This window comes from Mus pahari, chromosome 1 (genome assembly GCF_900095145.1).
Source record: "Mus pahari chromosome 1, PAHARI_EIJ_v1.1, whole genome shotgun sequence".
Classification (NCBI taxonomy): Eukaryota; Metazoa; Chordata; class Mammalia; order Rodentia; family Muridae; genus Mus; species Mus pahari.
Genome location: NC_034590.1, coordinates 70564891 through 70587835, shown reverse-complemented (window position 1 = coordinate 70587835; position 22945 = coordinate 70564891). Strand labels below are relative to the sequence as shown.

General features: G+C 42.6%; 2 protein-coding genes across 2 annotated transcripts; both read right to left on the bottom strand.

Annotated features, from left to right (window-relative positions):
* Positions 1-11899: 11899 nt before the first annotated feature.
* On the bottom strand, positions 11900-13219 carry LOC110320002 (olfactory receptor 2AT4-like). Its single transcript, XM_021195858.1, has 2 exons — positions 13165-13219; positions 11900-12357 (listed from the first exon to the last, which is right to left on the bottom strand). The coding sequence occupies exons 1-2, from the start codon at positions 13217-13219 to the stop codon at positions 11900-11902; spliced, it is 513 nt and encodes a 170-aa protein (XP_021051517.1).
* Positions 13220-21741: 8522 nt separating this feature from the next.
* On the bottom strand, positions 21742-22692 carry LOC110337008 (olfactory receptor 2AT4). The gene has a single exon (XM_021219757.1). The coding sequence runs from the start codon at positions 22690-22692 to the stop codon at positions 21742-21744; it is 951 nt and encodes a 316-aa protein (XP_021075416.1).
* Positions 22693-22945: the final 253 nt, after the last annotated feature.

The following is a 22945-nucleotide window of genomic DNA, read 5'->3' as shown; positions in this document are numbered from 1 at the left end:
CTGGATGCCGGCTCAGGCCTGCGGACTCCCCAGCAAACACCTCTCCACCTCTCCTCGGGCGGGCCGGGAATAACTTTTATCAGTGGGAAAAAATTAGGCTGAACACAACTTTTAGTACAAAACCAAACACAATCAGAGCATAAAGTACTAAGTCAAAGCTGTTTACATTTCTGGAAGTATTAGTTATAAGAGTTGTTTAGCATACAGAAACTGCTGAACTTATTCCAGAAGTTCAGAATTTTCTATTTCTATAGCTATAGTGTAACTTGAAACAGAGATCATCCATTATATATAACCCGTTTTTGATCTCATACAGGTTTGTCAGAACCATTGGCACTAGGAAATGAGGAGATAGATCAATTATTAACAGGGAATGTGTTAGAAGCTTCAAATTTTCATAAAAGTCACCATGTAAATAGTAATATAAATCTCCATTTATGGTATAAGAAAGGATGGCATGTAATAATGAATCATGAGTACAAAGTAGCTAAAACTATTCACTGAATAGAAAGAAAGGTTTCAAAGAAAAGTTTTTCTCCAGCCTGGTAACTAGCCAAGGAAATTATAAAAATTTATCGTGCTTGTTCTTTGTATAATTAAGCTCCATTGCCTACCTAGAAGCAATGCTGAAGGTATCCAAAGAAATGAAATTTGGCATATGTATGTGTTTCATTTTGCAGCATTTGGAAGATTAAAGTATGTACATCATACAATTGATACCTACTCAGAACTCCAATGAGTTTCTCCCTTGAGTTCTTAAAAGACTGATTCTGTAATTACACACTTATTAGAGGTGATGCTATTTTAGGGATACCTGTACAGATTAAAACCGGTAATGCTCTGGCAAATACATCCAGTAAAATGCAACATTTGAAAAACATTATAACATAAAACATGTTACAGGTATGTATTCCTTACAATCCTATATGTCATGATATTATGGAAAGATCTAACCACACTTTAAAAGAAATGGTCATAAAAACAAAAGGTGGTATGGGATCTCCTGAAGATAGATTACATAATGATTTCACTTTAAATTTCTTAAATGTCAAAGAGTCAGCTAGCACAACGGCTGAAAAACACTGGGTTTTAGAAAGAACTGCTGAATTAAACTCTCCTATGCTCTTTAAGTATGTGGCAGCTTCAGGATGGAGGTCTGGTAAATGTGTTGCATGGGGAAGAGGATATGTTTTCACCTCTAGAAGAACTAAAAGCTGTGGATTCCTTCAAATTTAATAATGATTAGATTTCACCAGGGAAGTCCTCCTGAAAAGTTTGGCTGGTGACATGGAAGAAGAGACTCAGAAAAACAACCGAAAGGTACAACGGAGGAATGCCAACTCACATACAAGGGCAACCCTAACAGAATATTAGCAGGTTTCTGTAGAGGAAGCTCTAACGGCCAGAGAAGCATCAAATGATGGGTTTCAAGCTCTGGAATTAAATAACGTTCAGAAGACCTCCAACTCTGTCAAAGTTATCCTCAAAAATCAAAGGGAGCTTCCAGGAAGAGCAATGGCCGAAGGAGTTCATGACCATGAAAACCATGTTGAAAAAAATACTTAAAGAATCCTGATTTCAGAAGGAGGAGGAAGAGGATAAACATAATTATAAAGGCATGAGAAATATAAAAATTCACATGGGAAGAGTAGATGATCAAATGAAAAGCAAGAGAGAATCAATCACTATTAATTCAGTAAACCTCTAAGATGAATAATGGAGAAAGAAATGGACACGGACTGTTCAAAACAGCCAGATAAAAATGGACATGACTTCAGGAACTTGTCCATACATTCAATAACAACTCTGAATGCCAATGGCCTTAATTAACCAATTAAAGATTGGACAGATTGAATTAGCCAACAAGATTTAACAACTTGCTTCCTGCAGGAAGTTTATTTCCCCAGTCAAGATGTGGCTATTATCATGTGAAAGAAAAAAAAAAAAAAAAGCCAAATCAGCTTTCGAGATTAAGGTCACGACATACTGGTGAAAGAACAATCACTAAGAAGAATGCTGAATACTGGACAGCCCAATTTTGTAAAACAGATAGTACAGGATTTAAGATAAAAATAGGCTCCCAAGGAGGAGGAGGAGGAGGAGGAGGAGGAGGGTGAGCTTCTTTTAGATTTCTCAAACCAAGAAGTTCCAACAGGGACCTGAGTGCTTGCTCAGCAGGTAGACCTTTGCCAAGTTTGTCATCCTGAATTTGATCCCTGGGACCTGTGGAGTGGGAGCAGAGAATAGATTTCTTCAAGTTGCCTGCTGACCTACACACACATACACACACACACACACACACACACACACACCATGGCATAAATATATGGATAAATAAATATGATAAACGTAAAAAAATAGGCTCCTGAGATAATACTAAAAGATAGTTTTAACTCCTTACTCTCATCAATAGAGTAAAGAAACATTGAAGTTAAATGAATTTAACATCAAAGAAACATTGAAGTTAAATGAATTTAACAGGTGTCTACTGAAAACTTCACCTCAAAGTGGCAGAACACAGTCTTCATTGAGCACATGCAACTTCTCTAATGAGAGTCATATTATTGTAAGCTTAAATTTTTCAAACCCTATTTTTTTGTTTTTTCAAGACAGGGTTTCTCTGTATAGCCCTTGGCTGTCCTGGAACTCACTTTGTAGACCAGGCTGACCTCGAACTCAGAAATCTGCCTGCCTCTGCCTCCCGAGTGCTGGGATTAAAGGCATGCGCCACCACTCCAGGCTTAAACCCTATTTTTAATAACAGTTCCTAAACACCTTAACCTCTCTTCTAGCCCACCACTCACTTGAGGTAGTGGGAAAGAAAGGTTATTAGGATATGGGGGAAGTGGACCTGTTTAGAAATTGTTCTTTGGAGCAACTCCTATCTGTGTCGTCAGGAATCAGCGGGTCAGTTCCCAAAATTCAGCAGTGACAATTCGATCCACTTGCAAACACTTCACAAGTACACCAGCAGTTCACCCAGTTCATAGGTCAAGACATGAACAACCAGCACAGCAGGAACAACCAGGCCTCAGCTGAATTGGCATGAGTCAGCAGGAGGAACCAGGGCCACCAGGGATGTCAGGAGAGGTTCTTTTCTGTGCCTCTGTCAACTAAGTGAAGATGAGTGAAGACTCGAGACCAAGAAGCAAGCTCTGCAAGCAAACTCCTGTCACTGTTCATTGAGTCCTATTTATACTCCCTCCAAACATCATGTAGCCTCCAAGAGTCTTGCCTCACTCCATGTCTTGCCTCAGCATGTGAGTCTGTCTTAGCAAAACTCCACACGAGATTCCAGATGACATCACTCTGCCAATCAGCCTGAATCCAAGGAAGCGGCAAGAAACCGCAGAAGCCTCTCTAGAAGTTTTTGATGTGTTTCTCTCTATGGAGTCACGACAAATGGAGCTCAACAACCTATGTAAGGCAGACCAGTACATGTGTGTCATTAGGGAAGAATACTTCATCACCTGTCCTTTCATGTGATTGCTTTAGCAAAACATCCTCTCACCTGTGTCTGCTTCAGGAAAATACCCCCTCGAAAGTTTGCCCCAGCAAAACACCATCTGGCACATGGCCTCTTAAGAGAACCCTTAATTTTCCACTTCATATTTCAATCCATAAAATAGTCTAACAAATGCAAAAAAAAAAAAGTGAAATCATGTCTCGCATTTCACAGGCTCAAATCATACAAAGCATTAAGTTAACAGCAAGAGAAACCACACAAACACATGAAGACTAAATTGTGTACCTTTTAATAAATAGTGTGTTGCTGGAGAGATTAAAGTGTTCATAGAGTCAAGTGAACATTCTAGCACTGCACAACAGAATTTGTGAGCTATGACAAATATGATGGACACCTACATTAAAAAACAAACAAGCAGAGAGATCTCAAATAAATAACTTAGTGATAGGCCTCACAGTCTTTAATGAAACAAGAGAACGTCAACTCTAAGTTAGTGAAGGGAGAAATAAAAAAGAACAAAGGAAAAGAACTGTAACGCAGACCCGAAATACAATACACGAGAACAACGAAGCAAAGACTGTTCTTTCAAATGTAAACAGAATTGATAAGCCTTTGGCCAGATTAACTAGAAGAAACAGAAAGGGCTCACAAGTAGAGAGGAAAGGGGGCACTACAACAGATACCACAGAACTCGAGATGATTATTAGGAAAGATTTTTATAATTATAGCACAATAAACCAGAGAACTTGAAAGAATTGGATAAATTTCTAAATACATAACCCACACAAATGATAAGAATATAAGAAACCTAAGTATATCAGAACCAAGAGTGTAAGAAACCTAAACATATCAGAAACAAACAATGATACTAAAGTAGTAATTTAAAAAAAATCCCTTGACAAAGGATGGTGTATCACTAGATGTATTCACTGCTGAATTGTACTATGCATTTAAAGAAAAATTAATATTGATGTTCCACAAACTACTCCACAAAATAGAAATAAATGAACCCTTCCAAATACATTGTATGAATCCAGAATTACTTTGCTACCAAGTTCTGATACACTAAAAGGACTCTGTTCTACCTGATAGATACTTGCTTACCCACGTTCATTGCCGCTCTATTCACAATAGCTTGGGAATGGAATCAGCTCACTTGTCCATTAACTGATGAAAGTGAAAATGTGATACATATACCCCATGATTACAGAGTAAGATAGCCCAGCCCCTAAAGACAAGCCCACATGTCCTAAGAGATCCTAACACTGACTCTTTAGATTTATATGTTTCATTTGAACTGCCTGTAGTGGTCAGATAGCTAGAAAAGACACACAGTGGGGGAATCCTTTAAGCAGAGGAAAGGGATATTATAACACATGTAATATTAAAATAGGATGTAGCCGGGCATGGTTGTGCATGCCTTTAATTCCAGCACTTGGGAGGCAGAGGCAGGGGGATTTCTGAGTTCGAGGCCAGCCTGGTCTACAAAGTGAGTTCCAGGACAGCCAGGGCTATACAGAGAAACCCTGTCTCGAAAAAAAAAAAAATAGGATGCAGAGTATTAGGGGGTGGGAAAAATATGGCAGTTGTAAGAAGAGTTAATCCAAACCAAGAATATATGAAAAATGACTATATGCATTTTGTATATGAAATTCATATGGAAACCCACTACTTTGCAAATTAATTCAAACATATAATTAAAAAGAAGTCTACAGAGTGAGTTCCAGGACAGACAGGGCTATACAGAAAACCCTATCTTGAAAAAACCAAAAAGAGAAAAGAAACCCACATAATTTAAAAAGTAGTTATAATGGTGTTGTGGATAGATAATATGTTTTAACAGACAAACAAAATGCAATGCCATATCTGGGAGTCGTTGGTCAGGGAGGTGCCTGAGACCCCAAAATACGATAGTCTCTTGTTATTGCCCTTGGGCTGCCCACTAAACTGGATAGATTGCTGAAGACATCATGGACTCTGGTGGCAGGACATAGAGAAATCAAACTGAGACTTAGCTGGATACATCCTCACTGCTGCCTAACTTTCAAGTGCTGTGAGGTTCTATGCAGGCTACTGGAACAGAAAGTTATCAATGGTCTTACCTTATGGTCCTCTGTATGACATAATTTCAGCCCACCAGGTAAGATGTGCCTACTAGTGCACTAGTGGCACAATTGTTATAGAGGTAACCACTTCAGCCTGCATTTAAAGCTTGTTCCACAGGAGGGAATTCATGCCTGGTGTGTGAACCTAATCAAAAACTCGAGACTGGGGAGGTCTTAGGCACTAGGAAGAGCCTACTGCTTTTGTTCTTTTGTTAAAAGTTTTCAAACTACGTTTTAAATACCTATATTCATTCCATGTATTAATAATGTTTCTTTCAACCATGGTCAGAAAACTTTTTGCAGTGGTAATAGTTAATACAGAGACTTAACTGGTCAAAATGCTGAGAAAAAAAAATGAGTGTTGAGTATACTTAGCTAAAAATAGGGATTCTACATCACCACCTCTCCCTCAGAGGTCAGGAAACATTGTAGAATAGCTGACTGAATGATAAAAAAGAGCCAGAGATAAGAAGAAATGCTACGAATTGCCACTTTCTGGTCATGAGATGTCCATTTGACCCATAAATTTACAGTAGCTATAGTTACCTGCACAAGACCAGTCAACATTTCAGTATGAATGGGGAAACTGCTGATAAGGCTGCCCTACTAGCTGAGGCAGTATTAGCAATTAATGACTGCTGGGGAGACATAACCCTACACACATACTCATGCAAGCAACTCTAATTAAGTTCAATAGGTCATAAAAATACGAATGTAGGAGTAGATTTGATTTGGAAGGAGTATATTTTTCAAATAATCAAAACATTTGAACACACATATAAGAATAAGATATGCTGATGCCTAATGGGCACATGAGAAGATAATAAATGCTACCGCTAAACACAGGAGTGCAAAATCAAGCCACAAAGAAGCCAGGCAAAGTAACTCAAACCTGTAACTCCAGCACTCAGGAGGCAGAATCAAGAGAACCCCCAAAACCAAAAGTCGAACCAAACGAAGCCAACACAAAGCTATCATGAGCTGTCTGTCAATCTGCAGTCACTGGAATGACTACAATTCTGGATGACACCAAGTACTGGGTATATGGTGTGACTGGAGTAAGACATTGTTTCTGGGAGTGGAACACATTGGGAAACTTTTGCAACACTGGTTTTAGATTAAATATACATTTACTACATGACCCAGAACTTCCATTTCTAACTTATTTTCCAATAGAAATGAAGGCATATATCGACACATATGTAAAACCGTCCTTCAAAGCTTTGTTTCTAAAGCCAATTATACCAAATAATAAACTTTAGAGTGAACAACTTCTCGGGCAACCCAGTGCTCTTTGGAGTCGCTTTCTTCTCAAGAGTGACCCTTTCAGATGAGTTTATTATTTCACACCCTCAACACTGCATTTGGTGGAGTCTGGCGAATTTTTAAGATGAATTGAATGCACTTTTTTATTGTTCTGACAGATCTCAATGTAGTCTACCCAGGCCTGGAACTCCCCACATCGCGCAGGATAGCCTTGAACTTACATTCTTTCTCTCCATCTCTGCCTGAGGGCTGAGATTTCTTTTAATACTGTTAAATTCTTTAGAAACCATGTCTCCATTAACCCATTAAAGAAAATTTTCTGACTGAACTGCAAGTTTATCAAGTCTTTCCGCTGAGCTTCCAATTTCACTGTAAATCTGACTAAAACAAGCTGTAACAACCAAACCACAGCCTGAATTCTGGACTGCTGTGAAATTTCCTGTTGCAGATTAGTGGAACTCTGAACTCAACCTCACAAAAAGTCTTGGATCACAAACAAAATAAAGAGAAAGTCTGCCAGAATAGGACATGAATAGTATCTAGAGTCTATACTGCCAATAGAGACACCCCACTTTCAACCTCCTGGACACAGACTTTGCCATCATCTAAACTTCCATCCGATTCTCCCATGTTGCTGCATTTGAGCCTCTCCACAGCAGGCTTCTCTGAGTTCTCCAGTTCTACCGCTCCACCTCGCTGACGCTGCTCTCACAGACGTATCCAGGAGGCGACTAAAATCTTATATCCCTCTCAGGGCAATCAACTTGTCAATCATTACTAACCATCAAAAACAGCCCAAAGAGGGCTGGAGAGATGGCTCAGTGGGTAAGAGCACCCGACTGCTCTTCCGAAGGTCCAGAGTTCAAATTCCAGCAACCACATGGTGGCTCACAACCACCCGTAACAAGACCTGACGCCCTCTTCTGGAGTGTCTGAAGACATATAATAAATAAATAAATAAATAAATAAATAAATAAATAAATAAATATTTAAATAAATAAATAATAAATAAATAAATAAATAAATCTTTAAAAAAAACAACCCAAAGAAATGATAGCATAGAGTCCTACATTAAAAAAATCTAGGGACTGGAGAGATGGCTTAGCAGTTAAGGACAGTGGCTACTTGACTGCTAGCACCTACATGACAATTCATAATCTTCTGTGACTCTACTCCTAAGGTAGCCAATGTCCTCTTTTTGCCTCCACAGGCATTTCATGTATGTGGTACACAGACGTACATGCAGGTAAAACATACCCATAAGTTAAAAAAATACATATACATAAAATGTAAAAAATCAGTAATATAAGAGAAAAGAGAAAATAAGAAAGAACAGATTAACTAGGGGTAAAAATAAAAGCAGCTAGTAAGATGGTGGACTGTAATCAGCAATTAAATTGTTCATTGCCTTAACAGTCCAGTTAAAAGAGAATGTTAGATTGAATAAAGAAGCAAGACCTAACTCTATTCTTTGTGTAAGAATTCCTTTTAATAGCCAGACAAGGTAGCATGCACTTTTTAATCCCAGCTCTTTGGAGACAGAAACAGATCTCTATGAATTCAAGGCTAGTCTTGTCTACATAGTAGTTTCAGGATGGCCAAGATTTCAGAGTAAGACCCCATCTCAAAAGCTACATCAACAAAAATCCCTTCAGGGGGCTAAGATAACATTGGAAACAGAAGTGTAAAAATATGTATCATGCTGCAATATGTATATTCATGACAGAAAAAATAGTTTTTTTATAACCAAGGCAACTATCAGACATAAAGAACATGTCATAAGGCACAAGATAGAAGAATCTTCAAGATGTCTGCTCCCAAGTGAGCCCCTGAACATACAGGAGACCAAAGCTGAAGAACTGAAGGAAAAGTGGGCAAATCTCTGATTAGGATTAGAGATTTTAAAACCCCTCTCTCAATAATTGCTAGCACAAACAGACAGAAAATCCTCTGAGGGACAGAAGGCACGGCATTAGTAGATGACTAGATCCAAGTGGACACTCCACAGAACAATAGCAGAGCGCATGTCTGAGCACACACAAACTTCCACATGCAAACTGCCACCAAGATGGGCTATACGTGGGGCTATTAAGCAAAAGCATCTTTTTTATTTTTTATTTTTTATTATTTTCTTTATTTACATTTCAAATGCTATCCCAAAAGTATCCTATACCCCTCCCCCCACCTCTGCTCCCCTACCCACCCACTCCCACTACTTGGCCCAGGCCTTGCCCTGTGCTGGGTCATATAAAGTTTACAAGACCAAGGGGCCTCTCTTACCAGTGATGGCTGATTAAGCCATCTTCTGCTACATATGCAGCTAGAGACACGAGCTCAGGGGGTACTGGTTAGTTCATATTGTTGTTCCACCTACAGGGTTGCAGCCCCCTTCAGGTCCTTGGGTACTTTCTCTAGCTCTTCCATTGGGGACCCTGTGTCCCATCCAATAGCTGGCTGTGAGCAAAAGCATCTTTTAAAAGTAGAAAGAACCGGGCGTGGTGGCGCACTCCTTTAATCCCAGCACTCGGGAGGCAGAGGCAGGTGGATTTCTGAGTTTGAGGCCAGCCTGGTCTACAAAGTGAGTTCCAGGACAGCCAGGGCTACACAGAGAAACCCTGTCTCGAAAACAAACAAACAAAAAAGTAGAAAGAATTCTAAATGGTTATAAGACTAAGTTTATTATTCTTGAATCACAATGGAATTAAGCTACAAAACAATAAGACATAGGAGTGGAGATTGTAAAAATGTTCTAAATAAAAGTCTTAAATAACCATGGGCGAATTTGGAAGTGTCAATGAAAATTAAAAATCAGTTGTGATGTATGCTTGCATCTGTGTGTGCATACATGTGCATATGTGTATATGTGTGCATGTGTTTACATATGTGTATTATGTGCATGTATGTATATGTGTTTACATTTGTATGCATGTGTGTATATATGTGTGTGCATGTGTGGTATGGTGTGTGTGTGTGTGTGTGTGTGTGTGTGTGTGAGAGAGAGAGAGAGAGAGAGAGAGAGAGAGAGAGAATTCGTGTGCATATCTGTGTGCACGTTTTGAAGGCTAGAAGCCAGTGCCAGGTTCCTTCTTTCATTTCACCTTGTCTTTGAGACAGACTCTCCCACTGCTGGATATTTTCAAGTTCTCATCACCAAACCAAACTTGCTTCCCTATGGAAAATAGTATGTTTCCAGAAATTTTATAGTTTTATATTTCCCATTTCAGTCTAATTTTGGATAAGATGTGAAGTTTGAGAATTATTTTTTGCCTATGGGCATCCAATTGTTCTGTGATCCAAAGTCTACTCTTTACTATTAAATGTTCTCAATTTTCTTGAACATCAGTGTCAACTAATATTTGTATCTGTTTATGAAATCTATTCAATTTTACCGATGTGTATTTTCTCAGGTTTCGCAGTGCTAGGATTAAACTTTGTTAGGCAGAAGGATCACTGAGACTTGCCGGCCAGCCAGTGTCATGGACTCAGTGAGATCGAGGCTGGTGAGCGGTCCTGACTCAAATCCAAGGTGATTTATGACTGGGAAAGACATTGGGGTTGACCTTTGGCCTCCTTGCTCTGTCTGTCTGTCTGTCTGTCTGTCTGTCTGTCTGTCTGTCTGCCTGTCTCTCTCTCTCTCTCTCTCTCTCTCTCTCTCACACACACACACACACACACACACACACACGTTTTCTTCCTCCCTCTCCCCCCCACTTGCATCCACACAACATGAACATGCCCATATGCAAGCACACCACATGAAGAATACTAAGATGAGTCACTGACTAAAAGAACTCACTTGTTAATCACAGGCCTGGCAAAGGGCTTGTACTTAGCACATATAGCAAACTCTTAAAATTTAACAGGAAAACAGGAAAACAAAAGTTCAGAACAGTCCTCACCAACAGGATAAGTGGACGAAAAAAAAGAGCATGTGAACAAAAGCCATCTCTTAAAACTGTTTAAGAGTTCAGAAATCATATTTTGTTTGTGCCGAGACAGGATCTCACTAAGTAGCTCTGGCTGGTCTTGAGTTCACAGAGATCTGCCTGCCTCTGCTTCGTGATCACTGGGATTAAAGTCCACCATCCCAGGCCAAAATCCTCTCCATTTTATTTCTCATCCATGCATATGTAATCTATATAATCTCTTACTTTAGGGATAAGAGTTGTCTAGAAACTAAGTTCACTACTACACATAACCAAGAAAGTAACTCAGTGAGAGTCTCTGTAATGCCCACGCTGTGAGGCCCAGAGCCACCACCCCCAGCTAGAGAATCCTTACAATCACAGCGAGATGCCAATACATAGTTGTCAGAACTGCTGAAGTTAAAGGACACCAACAAGAGGGTGGGAAGGTGAGAACTCAGCAGGCATACTCATCGTTAGTGGCAATGCATACTCGAGTAACCCCTCTCGAAGGCACTCGGCCGGTTTCTCATCAAACCAAACACTAACAATACAACCGCTGTCACCACGCCCTTGGTGACTAGGGCGGATGGGTATCATTTGCACTTTGATATGCCATGGTGAGATGATAACATCACTTACATGGACCTACATAGACCTATTCTCCAAAAGGCTTCTCCAAAGCACACGTCCACAGATGAGAAAATTACAAACCAAAGAACAAGGGCAAAAATAGCCACTACTCTTATATCAGAAAACTTTATGATTACACCAATTTCAAGCTCACATCAAACTTAACTCTCATAAGCAATCAATCCCCTCAGAAGCTTAGCCCTCGCCACCCACTGCAGGCATTCAGCAACAACGGATGAATTCTTTTTACTAATGGTCAGAATCTGCTTCTGCTGGTCTGGCTTTCCATTCTCTTCCTTCCCCTTGTTGGTTTGTAAGTTGAAGGGAAGATTTCTTTTCCAGAAATTTTAGGAAAGCTACCTCTTCTCTTAGGAAAATATATCTGCAGTTTGTTCTTAGTTAACATGTCCCAGAGATGACGCTATGTCAAAACCTAGACAATATTATCAAATTAGACATTCAACAATATTTAATGAGTTTCTAGTCTGTGCTAAGCAGCCCTGGTTAGTGTTCTAGGAGTAGAACTAACTTGATTTAAAGGTTAATATCCCTGTCACAGCCTGAGTCTTGATATACATGATTTTAGTGATGGCTGCCTTGACATCTTTGTTCCTCAGAGTGTAGATGAGAGGGTTGAGAACAGGGGTGAGAATAGCAAACACCACATTGCCCACAATGTGCAAGTCCAGGGACAGGTCAGCCCTGTAGGCCACATAGGCTACAGCAATGGACGAATAGTAGGTGCCCACCACCAGGAGGTGGGAACTGCAGGTGGAGAAGGCTTTGGAACGCCCTTCCTTGGAGTTGATCCGAAGCACTGAGGCCAGGATTCCCATATAGGAGAGGAGCACCAGGAGGAGGGGGAGGAAGGACACCACCATGGCGGTGCAGAAGCCCATGAGCGTCCGGGGAGTGGTGTCAGAACAAGAGGACTGGACCAGAGCTAGGTGGTCACAGAAGCAGTGGTAAATGTAGTGCTGTACTGGGCTTAGACCAGCAGGCCCTGCCTTAGAAGGTCTTCCAGGCAGTGGCTGCCTAGTTACCTGTTTCAGTGTTGGTGGGAAGAAAGAACCAAGCACCGATCACTTGAATGCCTGACCTAAATGTCTCATCATCTCTGATTAGGCAGCACTGCCAGGAAGAAACCATCCCTCTTCAAAACACAGAATCTGCATGTAAAAGAGGAGTAGACCATGTCCAAGGCCACAGGGGGTGGATAAGCCACAGCAGAAGGTCTTTTTTGAATCCAGCTTCCAAGGACTAAGAAGTACCTGTCAATCAAGAGAGCTCAGCCACACTCAGGAGGAATCTTGGAGCCTCGATTTGCTCATTTGTACAGTGATGGTGTGGGATAAAGATCTCCGAAGGGCTTCAAGTTCAGTGAGCCACCGTTCTGAGTGTCCCCTATGTGCTGAGCAATGGAAGGGCTGCAGAGACAGATGTGACACCAGCCGTGTTCTAAGTGATAGAACACCTCTTCCCTTCGCAAAGCACTGGCTCCTTGAGTCAAGTGTGAGGACTTGGGAGATGGAGGACGGATGGAATGTGAATCCCTGTTGTAATTTCCATGCATGTGGCCTTCACGTCACTTCGCATTCTGAACCTCGTTTTCCTCATCTGCAGCCTTGAAGGTTTTTATTTTACTTTTATGGGGATACTGCTTGACAGTCAATGCTTCCTGAGACTAAACCACATAAAAACTCAGGTTGCTGCAGGTTTGTTTCCCGTGGCTCTTGCTGTTGTCTGCCTTTCTGTGGGAGGCTCTGGGCTTGGATGGTCTGAGTCTTACCTGCAGGGACATCTCCTTGCCTGCCGCTGGCTTCATAACATGCCCAGGATGCCATAGCTCCTGTCCACCCATTGATCCTGGATACTGAGTGCTTCTGTCTTTTTATACTCAGACTTTCTGGCCCAAGTCTATAGTCCCTGGACCCTGGTCCCTGGCTTTCTACTTTAGCACTCTCTGCATATCTTTGGCTTCTTCATCCCTAACAATGTTTACCTGTTGGATCCGGCCCACAGTGATGTCTGCTGTGGTTCTCCTCACCCGGCCTTGACAGAAGTAGCAGGCTGGGATGAGCTTGAGCTCATTAAAACCTCAGCCCTCTCCTTGCAGCCAGGTCTCCTGGGTACTGTTCAGTATGACGCCTCTTCCTTTTGTGCAATCCTCCATACTCTCAGGAAAGCACTTGCTGGAGTCTCCTACAGCATTCATCCCAGGGAGGCAAGATGTGTCCCTGGGCTTTGCTGATAATGAGGAGATTGTCACTAACAACCCCCAAAGGCCCCAAATTTTACACTAATAATATAGGTATAGTCTTTGCTCTCATTATCTGGTTCTCACAACAGAAGAGACAGGAAGTAACAATGGGACAGGACAGGAAGTTCAAAAGGACAGAGAGACTTCGGGAATGAAATAGCTTGTTCATTTTAACAGGGATGGATGGAAGCAGAGTTGGCTCTCTGACTCAAAGCTCTATTGCTTTGATCACTGTAGCAGGGTTATGTACTGCTCAAGGGCAAGCAACTTGGGGCTATTCAATATGGATTCCCTCCTGCCTCGGTTTGCTGGCTCTCCCTTAGCTCTCACTGTGGCCACAGGAATAGGAATCTGCCTTCCCGACAAGCTTCTGGTCCCAGAAGTAGTTCCCCATCCTCTGTATTTCTTCTTCAGAGTAAGCTATATTAGCTGTTTTTCTTAGCTTATTGATTCAGTGGCACGAGGTCTCCCAATCAATTGTACATGACAATCTCAGCTTCCAGGCCAGTGAAATTATTATTCTAATCTTGGTAGATGTGTGAACTCTTAGGAGTTATGGTATTTAGTAGAGACAAAGAATCTAAATCTAAGGCGAAGGGAGGAACTATTTTGGTTCTCAGAGCTAGGGAAAGAGACCCTCCTATTTTCTACCTCAAATTCTAGACCTGTATACTCTGCACAGACTGGAAACTGCCGTGCTTATTAGCTGCTTATTAACAATATAGGTTTTGACTTATCAGGAAATGTGGCTCTGACTTTCCAGCTACAATCAGCTAGCCATCACCCAAGCTGAGTCTTCAATATGTTATTGATCTCTTCACCCACATTGCTTCCTTTTGAGCGATGGGGCAGCATTATAAGATCTGTGACTCTTAGGTGCATGAGACTTATTGCTTCACTTCTCTTGCTATGAATTGTGTGCCTTCATCAATGCAAGGTCATACAGGGTATCATTATGATGGGTAAGTTATTATGCTTTGCATAGAAACTATTCGCAGAAGGCTCATGTGTTGAAGGCTTGGCTGTCAGTCATTGTGATTTGGGGAAGTGGTTGGGTCACAACAGCTTTCACCTCCTCCATGGATTTATTCATCAGTGGGTTCATAATTTGAGGATGTTATTGGCAAGCGATGCAAAGTAGGAAGCAGAGTCTAATTTTAGAAAGTAAAGTCACTGGAGGCGTGTCCTGTAGGGATTTAGCTTACTTGTCCACAATGAGTGAACAGCGTGGCCCACAGACCCAAACCAAACAATGGAGGCATAAGCCTCTCTAAAGCTGTAAGCCAGATGGGTCTTTAGGTTGACGCTACCTGCCATTTTGTCATGATTATGAGACGTGACTAAGACTTTGGGCAATTAAGTGCACAGGTGACAATGGCAGATACACTGTTATCAAGAAGAGAAAATCCATATCCAGACTGTGTTTCCTGACTATAAAGACAAACAGTGCCCTTCCCTTCATGAGGAAGGCGATCCACCACCATCCACAGCTGACAGCTTCCTTGACTGCTGACCATTCCCATCCTGTGTGCAGTGCTGGCCGTTCCCATCCTGTGTGCAGTGCTGACCATTCACATCCTGTGTGCAGTGCTGACCATTCACATCCTGTGTGCAGTGCTGACCATTCACATCCTGTGTGCAGTGCTGGCATTCACATTCTGTGTGCAGTGCTGACCATTTACATCCTGTGTGCAGTGCTGGCCTTTGCTGTTGGCATTTGGAGTTCTTAGCAGAAAATGAACCAGATCAGCCTTGGTAGACTGGTGTTCAGCTTCTGTCTACACTCATGGAGCTTTTTACTCATGACTTCTTTTAAAATACATATATTTCATAAAATCTCCCATTACCTCTCTTGGCTCCCCACCACTAGCACCTAACCCCTTCTCTTTCCCAACAAGCCCTCCTCTTACTTTCATGTCTTTCTTTCCTTTGTTTTCTCTTTTGTTTTTGTGATCCACTGAGTTTAACTGGGGTTGTTTGCATGATCATAGGTGTCTCTTGTGTAAAACAAGTATTTGGCAAGATGTTGGCAAAGTATCAAGCCTTTAACCCTTCAGGGCCAGGGTCATTTCACCTACTTCATGCTGCCCACTCCTGCTTATGGTGACCTTTTCCTATCATGGGTACCCTTTAGAAGTCACATGGGGTAGAACAGGCACCCACCAGTCCCTACCCTGGAAAGAAACCTTATATAAAGCCCGCCTTCTGCTCAGTTTTTTGCTGCTTCTTATCTGAACAGAGGCAGCCACCCTCTTGTGTCTTTCCCAATACATCTCTTAGATGAGGTTTGTTGTTTCGTGTTACTTTGTGGTATTCACAGCAAGGTTCTTTGTATCTATGAGATGCTGGCTAGAAAGTTAATTGCTATGTATTAAGTAAGATGTTTAAAAGAGAAAATTGTGAGGGGTTTTTAAGTTTCACCGGATGCACCTTTCTTAAGCCATAAATAGCATTGTTAAATCACACCACTTGTTATCAATGAAGACCGAAGAACTGATTGGTGGCGAGACAATAATTGTCAGGGTTGCAGTATCTAACTCTCTTCTAGGAATGGGAAACTGACAAATTTGTCATGTGCACTGACAAATTTGTTCATGAAGGTAGTTTATGTGGTTTAAACATTGCAAGGACTAGACAGTGTGTGGCTTGTGGTTCTAATTATGGAATGGCGAACACATGGAACCACAATTCTTAAACCAAAGCCAATAGCAACCAGTACAGGTGTCACTTCTCTGATCTCAGTCCTATTTCAGAACTGACCATGAAAGCTAACAGTTCATATTCCCTTTAGTACAGTGTTTTCTAGCTTCCCAAACATTAAAAAGAAACTCATGGCTTTCTCTTACAGAAGTTTCACCTTGGAGAATGAGGAAGGTAGGGGTCCAATGGAGGGACTGGACCAGTATGCAGACTTCTGAAGAGATTATTTGAAACCCAGCTCTTCCACAGATGAAGCCTGTCCTTATAAATCTTCTCAGAGGTTTTCCAGATGTGGGACAATATCCAGATGATGATTTGTGGACCAAGCTGTGCTTAAGTTAAACGTACTATCTAATAAATTTATGGAAACTTTAGTTTCAAAATGCAGCAGTCACATGGGACATAAATACATTCACATTTATTTACTGTTGTTACTGGGGTCCCCCCCGCCCCAGACAAGATACTGTGGGTCAGTAGAGGGCTCAGAGATAAATCAGTTTGGAGAGTTTCAGAGAACAGCAGCTGCTTTATTGAACACGAGAAACTCCTTATGTAGTAGAAGCCTATCAACTGTGATTGGTTAGCACATTAGCTCAGAATGGATGATGAGAGCTCATACTATAAGAGGTAGAGCTCTGAGGGAAAAGATTTCCCCAATACAAATGTTACAGCTCTGAGGGGAAAGGGCGTCCGGCAGCTTGGAGCCAAGGAATACCACAAATTCACACCGCACAACATGGCTAAAGCCTCCTCTAGATCAGCACTAAAATAACCCTAAAGATGGGAAAGTTGCCGAAACAGAAGCTCTGCTTTATAGATTTGTTTTGACATTAACCCAAAACAGAGCGACAGCATGATCTAATCCAGTGACTACCACCATCCCCCGTGTGTGGGCGGAGATGCAGCTCTGAGCTCCAAATATCAAACAATAGTCAGTGCTTTGGCATCATTGTGCCGGCAGGCCTTCACCACATCTCCGGAAGAGAAGTTGCTGTGGAGATGAACTTCCCAGCCTTTCACCACCGATCATCTCCCGCCTCTTACATTCATTAGATGATGTTTGCAGTTTGACTGTCTCTGGTGGTACAGAAAACCTCCCACTACCAGCCCCGCTGGAATGCAACACTCTGCTAAAGTCTCTTTTGTTGCTCTTCGGTCTCTCTTTAAAAGAAAAGAAAACCCAGGCTCTCATGAGGCAGCCCAGGCTGGTCTGGAATTCCTGGTCTCTGGTCTTCACCTTCCAAGTGCTGGGATTGCAGAGATTACCACAGCACTCAGCTTAGACGCTTATATTTCCAGAGTTTTCCTTTGGAAGCTGGTGACTCATTGTGTCAATGGTTTCCTTATCTTCATCTTTATCCACCTACACAACTTCTAAGAGTATGTTTTGCTTCCTTCTCCACTTCAGAGTCATCCAAGTATCCACAAAGTTGACCCTGTAGCCTCCACAGCAGGCTGTCTTCATCTTCTTCCTCATGGCCACAAGACTAGGCACCGGCCCCCAGCTTCAGGTGATTCCACAGAAATAGCCAGCTAGCCGATGCCACCTTTACACTGCACAACAAACTTCACACAAGAGATCTATTAGGAAAGAAATGAAAGGGTGGCTGCCTCTGCTCAAGCAAGAAGTAGCAAAGAACTGAGCAGGAAGCAAGCGTTATAGAACAATGTTTCTTAAGGGCAGAGATTTCCTGGGTGGGGATTGGTGGAATTTCAAGTCCTGAGTTTGAGTGGGCTCAGAGATTGGTGGGTTTTCAAACTCAGAAGCGAGCTCGGATCCTTTACCCTACACACACCACTGGGGACTCTATGTAGAGGGAGTACACTAAAGTAGATGTGGAGAGTTCAGATTCATCCACTGCTCGGCTCAAGCTACTTCAGAATTCAGTGTTCTGACTTCTGGGAATACTCTGGAGTATTGTGCTTGTTATGTAGAAACGTAGTATGCCAAGCAGGCTTGCTGCCAGGTCATGCCTATATTTTCTCCTATAATTATTGTTCATTCTGAGAGGTCACCACCGTAGCTCCTGTCTAGACTCTGTGTTGCTCACCAGTCCTTTCTCCCTGTTCTTTCCAATGTTGTAAATATCCTAATGAAGCCATTAGCTGTTGCAGTAGACTGGCATGCATCCACATCTCTTTGGATTTCACTTTTCAGAGGACTAAACCTAGATGGAAAACCAGAGAGCCTCTAGTGTCTGCCCATTGATAGCATCCATTTTCTTTGACGATGTTGGGAGCGACCCTGTTTGAATGTTAACTGCCTTGTCAGCCATAAGAGCTTACTTACAAAGTCTTGGCCTTAGTGGAAAAGTACTAGCTTAGTTGAGATTTCTGTGGGAAAAGTTGAGGCCTTTGTAGGAAAGTACCATCCCTAGTTATGAACAAATAGCTGTAGATCTTGTGGACAGGTACCTAGCAACCCATTCTGTCCTGTTCCTCCTGCTGAACTTTTTACCTAGCCAATAGCCTGCTTTTGGGAACAGGTGCGTTCTCCCAGAAACAAAGTGATTCTGTGTCATTGCCCTCCCCATACCCTGCTTCTGTGGGCATAAAACCTACCTGGGAATAATAAAAATTTGACAGCTTGATCAATCAGACTTGCTGTCTGTCCTTGTGTTTCTCACCCCCCTATTCTCTCCACAGGTGGTTCCTCAGACCCTGTTCGACTGTCCCACAGGCCAGGTCAAACTGGCACCCGAACAGGTATCTTTAGCTATTGGTCCCTTATTAATGATAGTCTTATAGCCACCCCTGAATGACCAGATCTCCAGCATTTGGTGTCCGAGGGAGAGTGATTTCTTAGGGAATCTGCCTCTCTCCCTCCTCCACTACCATCATCGTCCCTGAAAGAGCAGTTTCTTAAAGAATCTGTCTCCAGTCCTCCTTCACATCACCTCTGTCTCCTTTGAGAGAGGAACCTTTGCCTGCGCTGCCTCCTGTGGCTGATGGTGTCACAGATTTACCCCCTTTGCCACCCACTGAGAATCTTTCTTTGCCCCCACCTGGGGTGGGGGGAGTTGGGGTGGTAGACCCTTGCCCTTCCCTCATTGATCTTGGTGGTGAGCTGCCACCTGCTGATGAGGTGATTTTCACGGAGGGGGCAACTCGTTGTGGGACAGGGCACTGTTGTGATCCACCCAGGACGGCCGCAGTTGCCCTGGCCTCAGTCTCTCCCCCAAGAGGCTCTGTCACATTCCTGTCTTTCTTTCTGCCACCATATTATGGGACTTTAGATGCAGTGTTTTGATTTGAAAAATTGATTTGAAGGAAAGCCAGAGGGCTGGTGAGGAGGAGGGGGAGACAGATGATGATGAAGTTCAGCCCGCCTCGCGGGAGACAGAGAATGCTCCTGCAGCACCCGTGGTCGATGATGCTCTGCCCCGTTATCAGCTATCATTATCAGCCACTAGAGTTTAAGATTTTGGAAAAACTCAAAGCAGCAGTGTTTAATTATGGTCCCAACATGTCAGTGCCCTTCAGGACCCTCCTGCATAGGGTTGTAATGTCCTAGTTTATTTCTTAAAAAGCCTCAGCCTACTTCAAAGAAAGATTCATCATTTCTTCCCTGAAGTCCACTAAGGTAATTGATTCTAGAGATTTCCCAATGAGGCCATAGCTCAGTTGGTTGAAAACTATGAAATCCATGAGAGTGGATATCACCAGAGTCTGAGCTGCCTCCTCACGCAACTTATGGCTTCTGAGTCTGTTCAAACCTAATATGACATGTATCCTACTTGATCATGTGATGGTTTTGCATGGGTCCCATTTTAAAGTTTTTTGTGTTCAATTTAATAACAAAATCATGAGAGATAGCTGGAGGCCTATTAGATTTGAATTTGAAATATGCCCTATGGCTTGTGTGTGAATTCTTAGCTCCTAGCTAATGTCAGTTGGGGGAAGTTCTAGAATCTTCCCGTTTGGAGGAGGTAGCTCATTGCATGTGTGTCTTTGAAGGTTGTGTCTTGTCTTGATCATTTCATGTTACCCCTGCTTGGCTTCCTGTCTGCTAAGAGGTGAGCAGCCTCATTTTCCTCCTATCCCTGCTGCTGTGCTCTTCTGCCTAAGTGCACAGAGCAGAGTAACCATGGAGTGAGCCTTTGAAATCGTGAGGAAGAGAAATACGGCTTTCGTGCTGTTCTCTTGGATATTTTGAACACAGTTATAAGAAAAGTGACTAATACAAATGTAGAGGTTTTGCTCTACCTAAATATGGCCATGTGGTTTGTAAGCCTATGGAATAGATTGGTGGGAGAACTTTGAAGAGTTTGGAGATGTGGATTAGAGAAACCATTGTGTGACAGAAGCTAAGCTTAATGGGTGAATTCTGCTCTTCCGCTGAGCTACATCCCCACTAACATGTCTATTCTTTGGTTTTTTTTGTTTGTTTGTTTGTTTTTTTGATAGGATGTCTTTTGCCATGCAGATTTTTAAAATCTTTGTGTGTTCATGATCTATGTGAAATTTCATGTTTCTCTGAATGGTTGCAGGCATGCCATGGCACACCCTTGGAGGTCAGAGGACAATGGTCACATGTCAGGCCTCACCTTCCACCTTGATATGGGAGCTTTTGTTTACTGTGTGTGGCGTGCTCTAGGCTAGCTGAGGAATTCTGTTGTCTCTATTTCTCATCTTGCTGTAGAAGCACTGAGACTATGGATGGGTGCTACTACATCTGGACTTATGTGGGTACTGAGATTACAGATGAGGGCTACCACATCTGGACTTGGTGGACTCTGGGGATCCAAACTCAGGTCCTCATGATTGATTGGCAAGTGCCTTACACGCTGGGCCATCTCTCTAGTTTTCAATTTTTAAAATATACTTTGCTGGAGTGTGGTGGCACATGCCTCAATCACAACACTCAGGAGGCAGAGACAGGAGGATCTCTGTGAGTTCAAGGCCACCCTGGTCTACAGAGTGAGTTCTAGGATACCCAGGGCTATACAGTGAAGCCCTGTCTCAAAAACAAACAACAAAAAAACCAGAAACAACAACAAAACCCCACAAAACACACACACACACACACACACATACACACACACATTTCTTATACAGAATTTTTTCTTTCTAGGCTCGCAATTTTTTTCCTTTAGTAAATGGTTTTGAATTATCCAGTAGTAAAATTTTTAGACAAGTTTAGATTCTTATTTTTTTTTAAAAAAAGGTTAACATTATCTCTTTTCACAGAGGAAAATCCATGAACCAAGTTATGAAGATTGAAGAGAGGGCTGTTCGCTTGAGTGAATTTTTATTATACAGCATTACATTCATTAATTTGGCCATTTTGTAGTAGTTACTGAGGTTCTATTCTGAGCACTGGACCACTCTGAGTCTTTTTCTCTGAGCTAAACATAGCCAGTTGGTTCCCGGGGCCAGAGTTAGCTGCACTGAGAGGTCAAACACTCACATCATGCCTTTGAGATAAACAATTTTGGTAATAGCCGCTTTGACATCTTTGTTCCTCAAAGTGTAGATGAGAGGGTTGAGGATTGGTGTGAGAATCGAATAGACCACATTCCCCATGATGTGAAAGTCTAGGGGCAGGTCAGCCCTGTAGGCCACATAGGCTACAGCAATGGACGAGTAGTAGGTGCCCACCACCAGGAGGTGGGAACTGCAGGTGGAGAAGGCTTTAGAACGCCCTTCCTTGGAGTTGATCTGAAGCACTGACATCAGGATTCGAATGTAGGAGAGGAGCACCAGGAGGAGGGGGAGGAAGGACACCACCATGGCGATGCAGAAGCCCATGAGCGTCTGGGGAGTGGTGTCAGAACAAGAGGACTGGACCAGAGCTAGGTGGTCACAGAAGCAGTGGTAGATGTAGGCAATGTCATTATATACCATCTGAGAGGTCTTTACCACTGCTGGGACAGGCAGGAGGAGGGCAGTGATCCAGGCACTGGCTGCCAGTGCAGTGTTTGTCTGTGGGGTCATGTGGACGGGGTAGTGCAGAGGACGGCAGATAGCCACATAGCGGTCATAGGCCATGACCACCAGGATGAAGGCTTCTGAGCAGGTAAAGCTTTGGAATAGATACATCTGCAATAAGCAGGAGGGGAAACTGAGGAAGCGGTCCCCCAGCAAGAACAGGGACAGCATCTTGGGGACAGTGGTTGTGGTGAAGAGGATGTCTAGAGCTGAGAGATTGATTAGGAAGAAGTACATGGGCTTGTGGAGGCTGGGCTCGGCCACCACAGCCACCAGGATCAGGGTGTTCCCCGTCAAGATGAGAAGGTAGAACAGAAGGAAAAGAAAGAAGACAGGGAGGTAGAAGGGCTCCGGCAGGGAGGGAATGCCCACCAGGTAGAAGACGGTAGAACCATCTCCTGACCCATTGCATGTTGTGGCCTCCATAGTGGAATAGAACCTGAAGTCTGGGCTATGGGTGGCTGGAACATCTGAAATCCAGAAAAAATATCCAAAGAACTCTGTCATAATAATTTCATGATATTTATCGTTACTTAATCTGAGAACAGTTATTTATAACTGACTCCAGAAGATTGATGGTAGGCTGTGGGGTTGGGTCCCACCCTCTGAGCCCCAGATCTGCCAAGTACCAATCATTAATCTACCAAACTGAAGTTAGCTAACAACCCAAGTGAGGAAG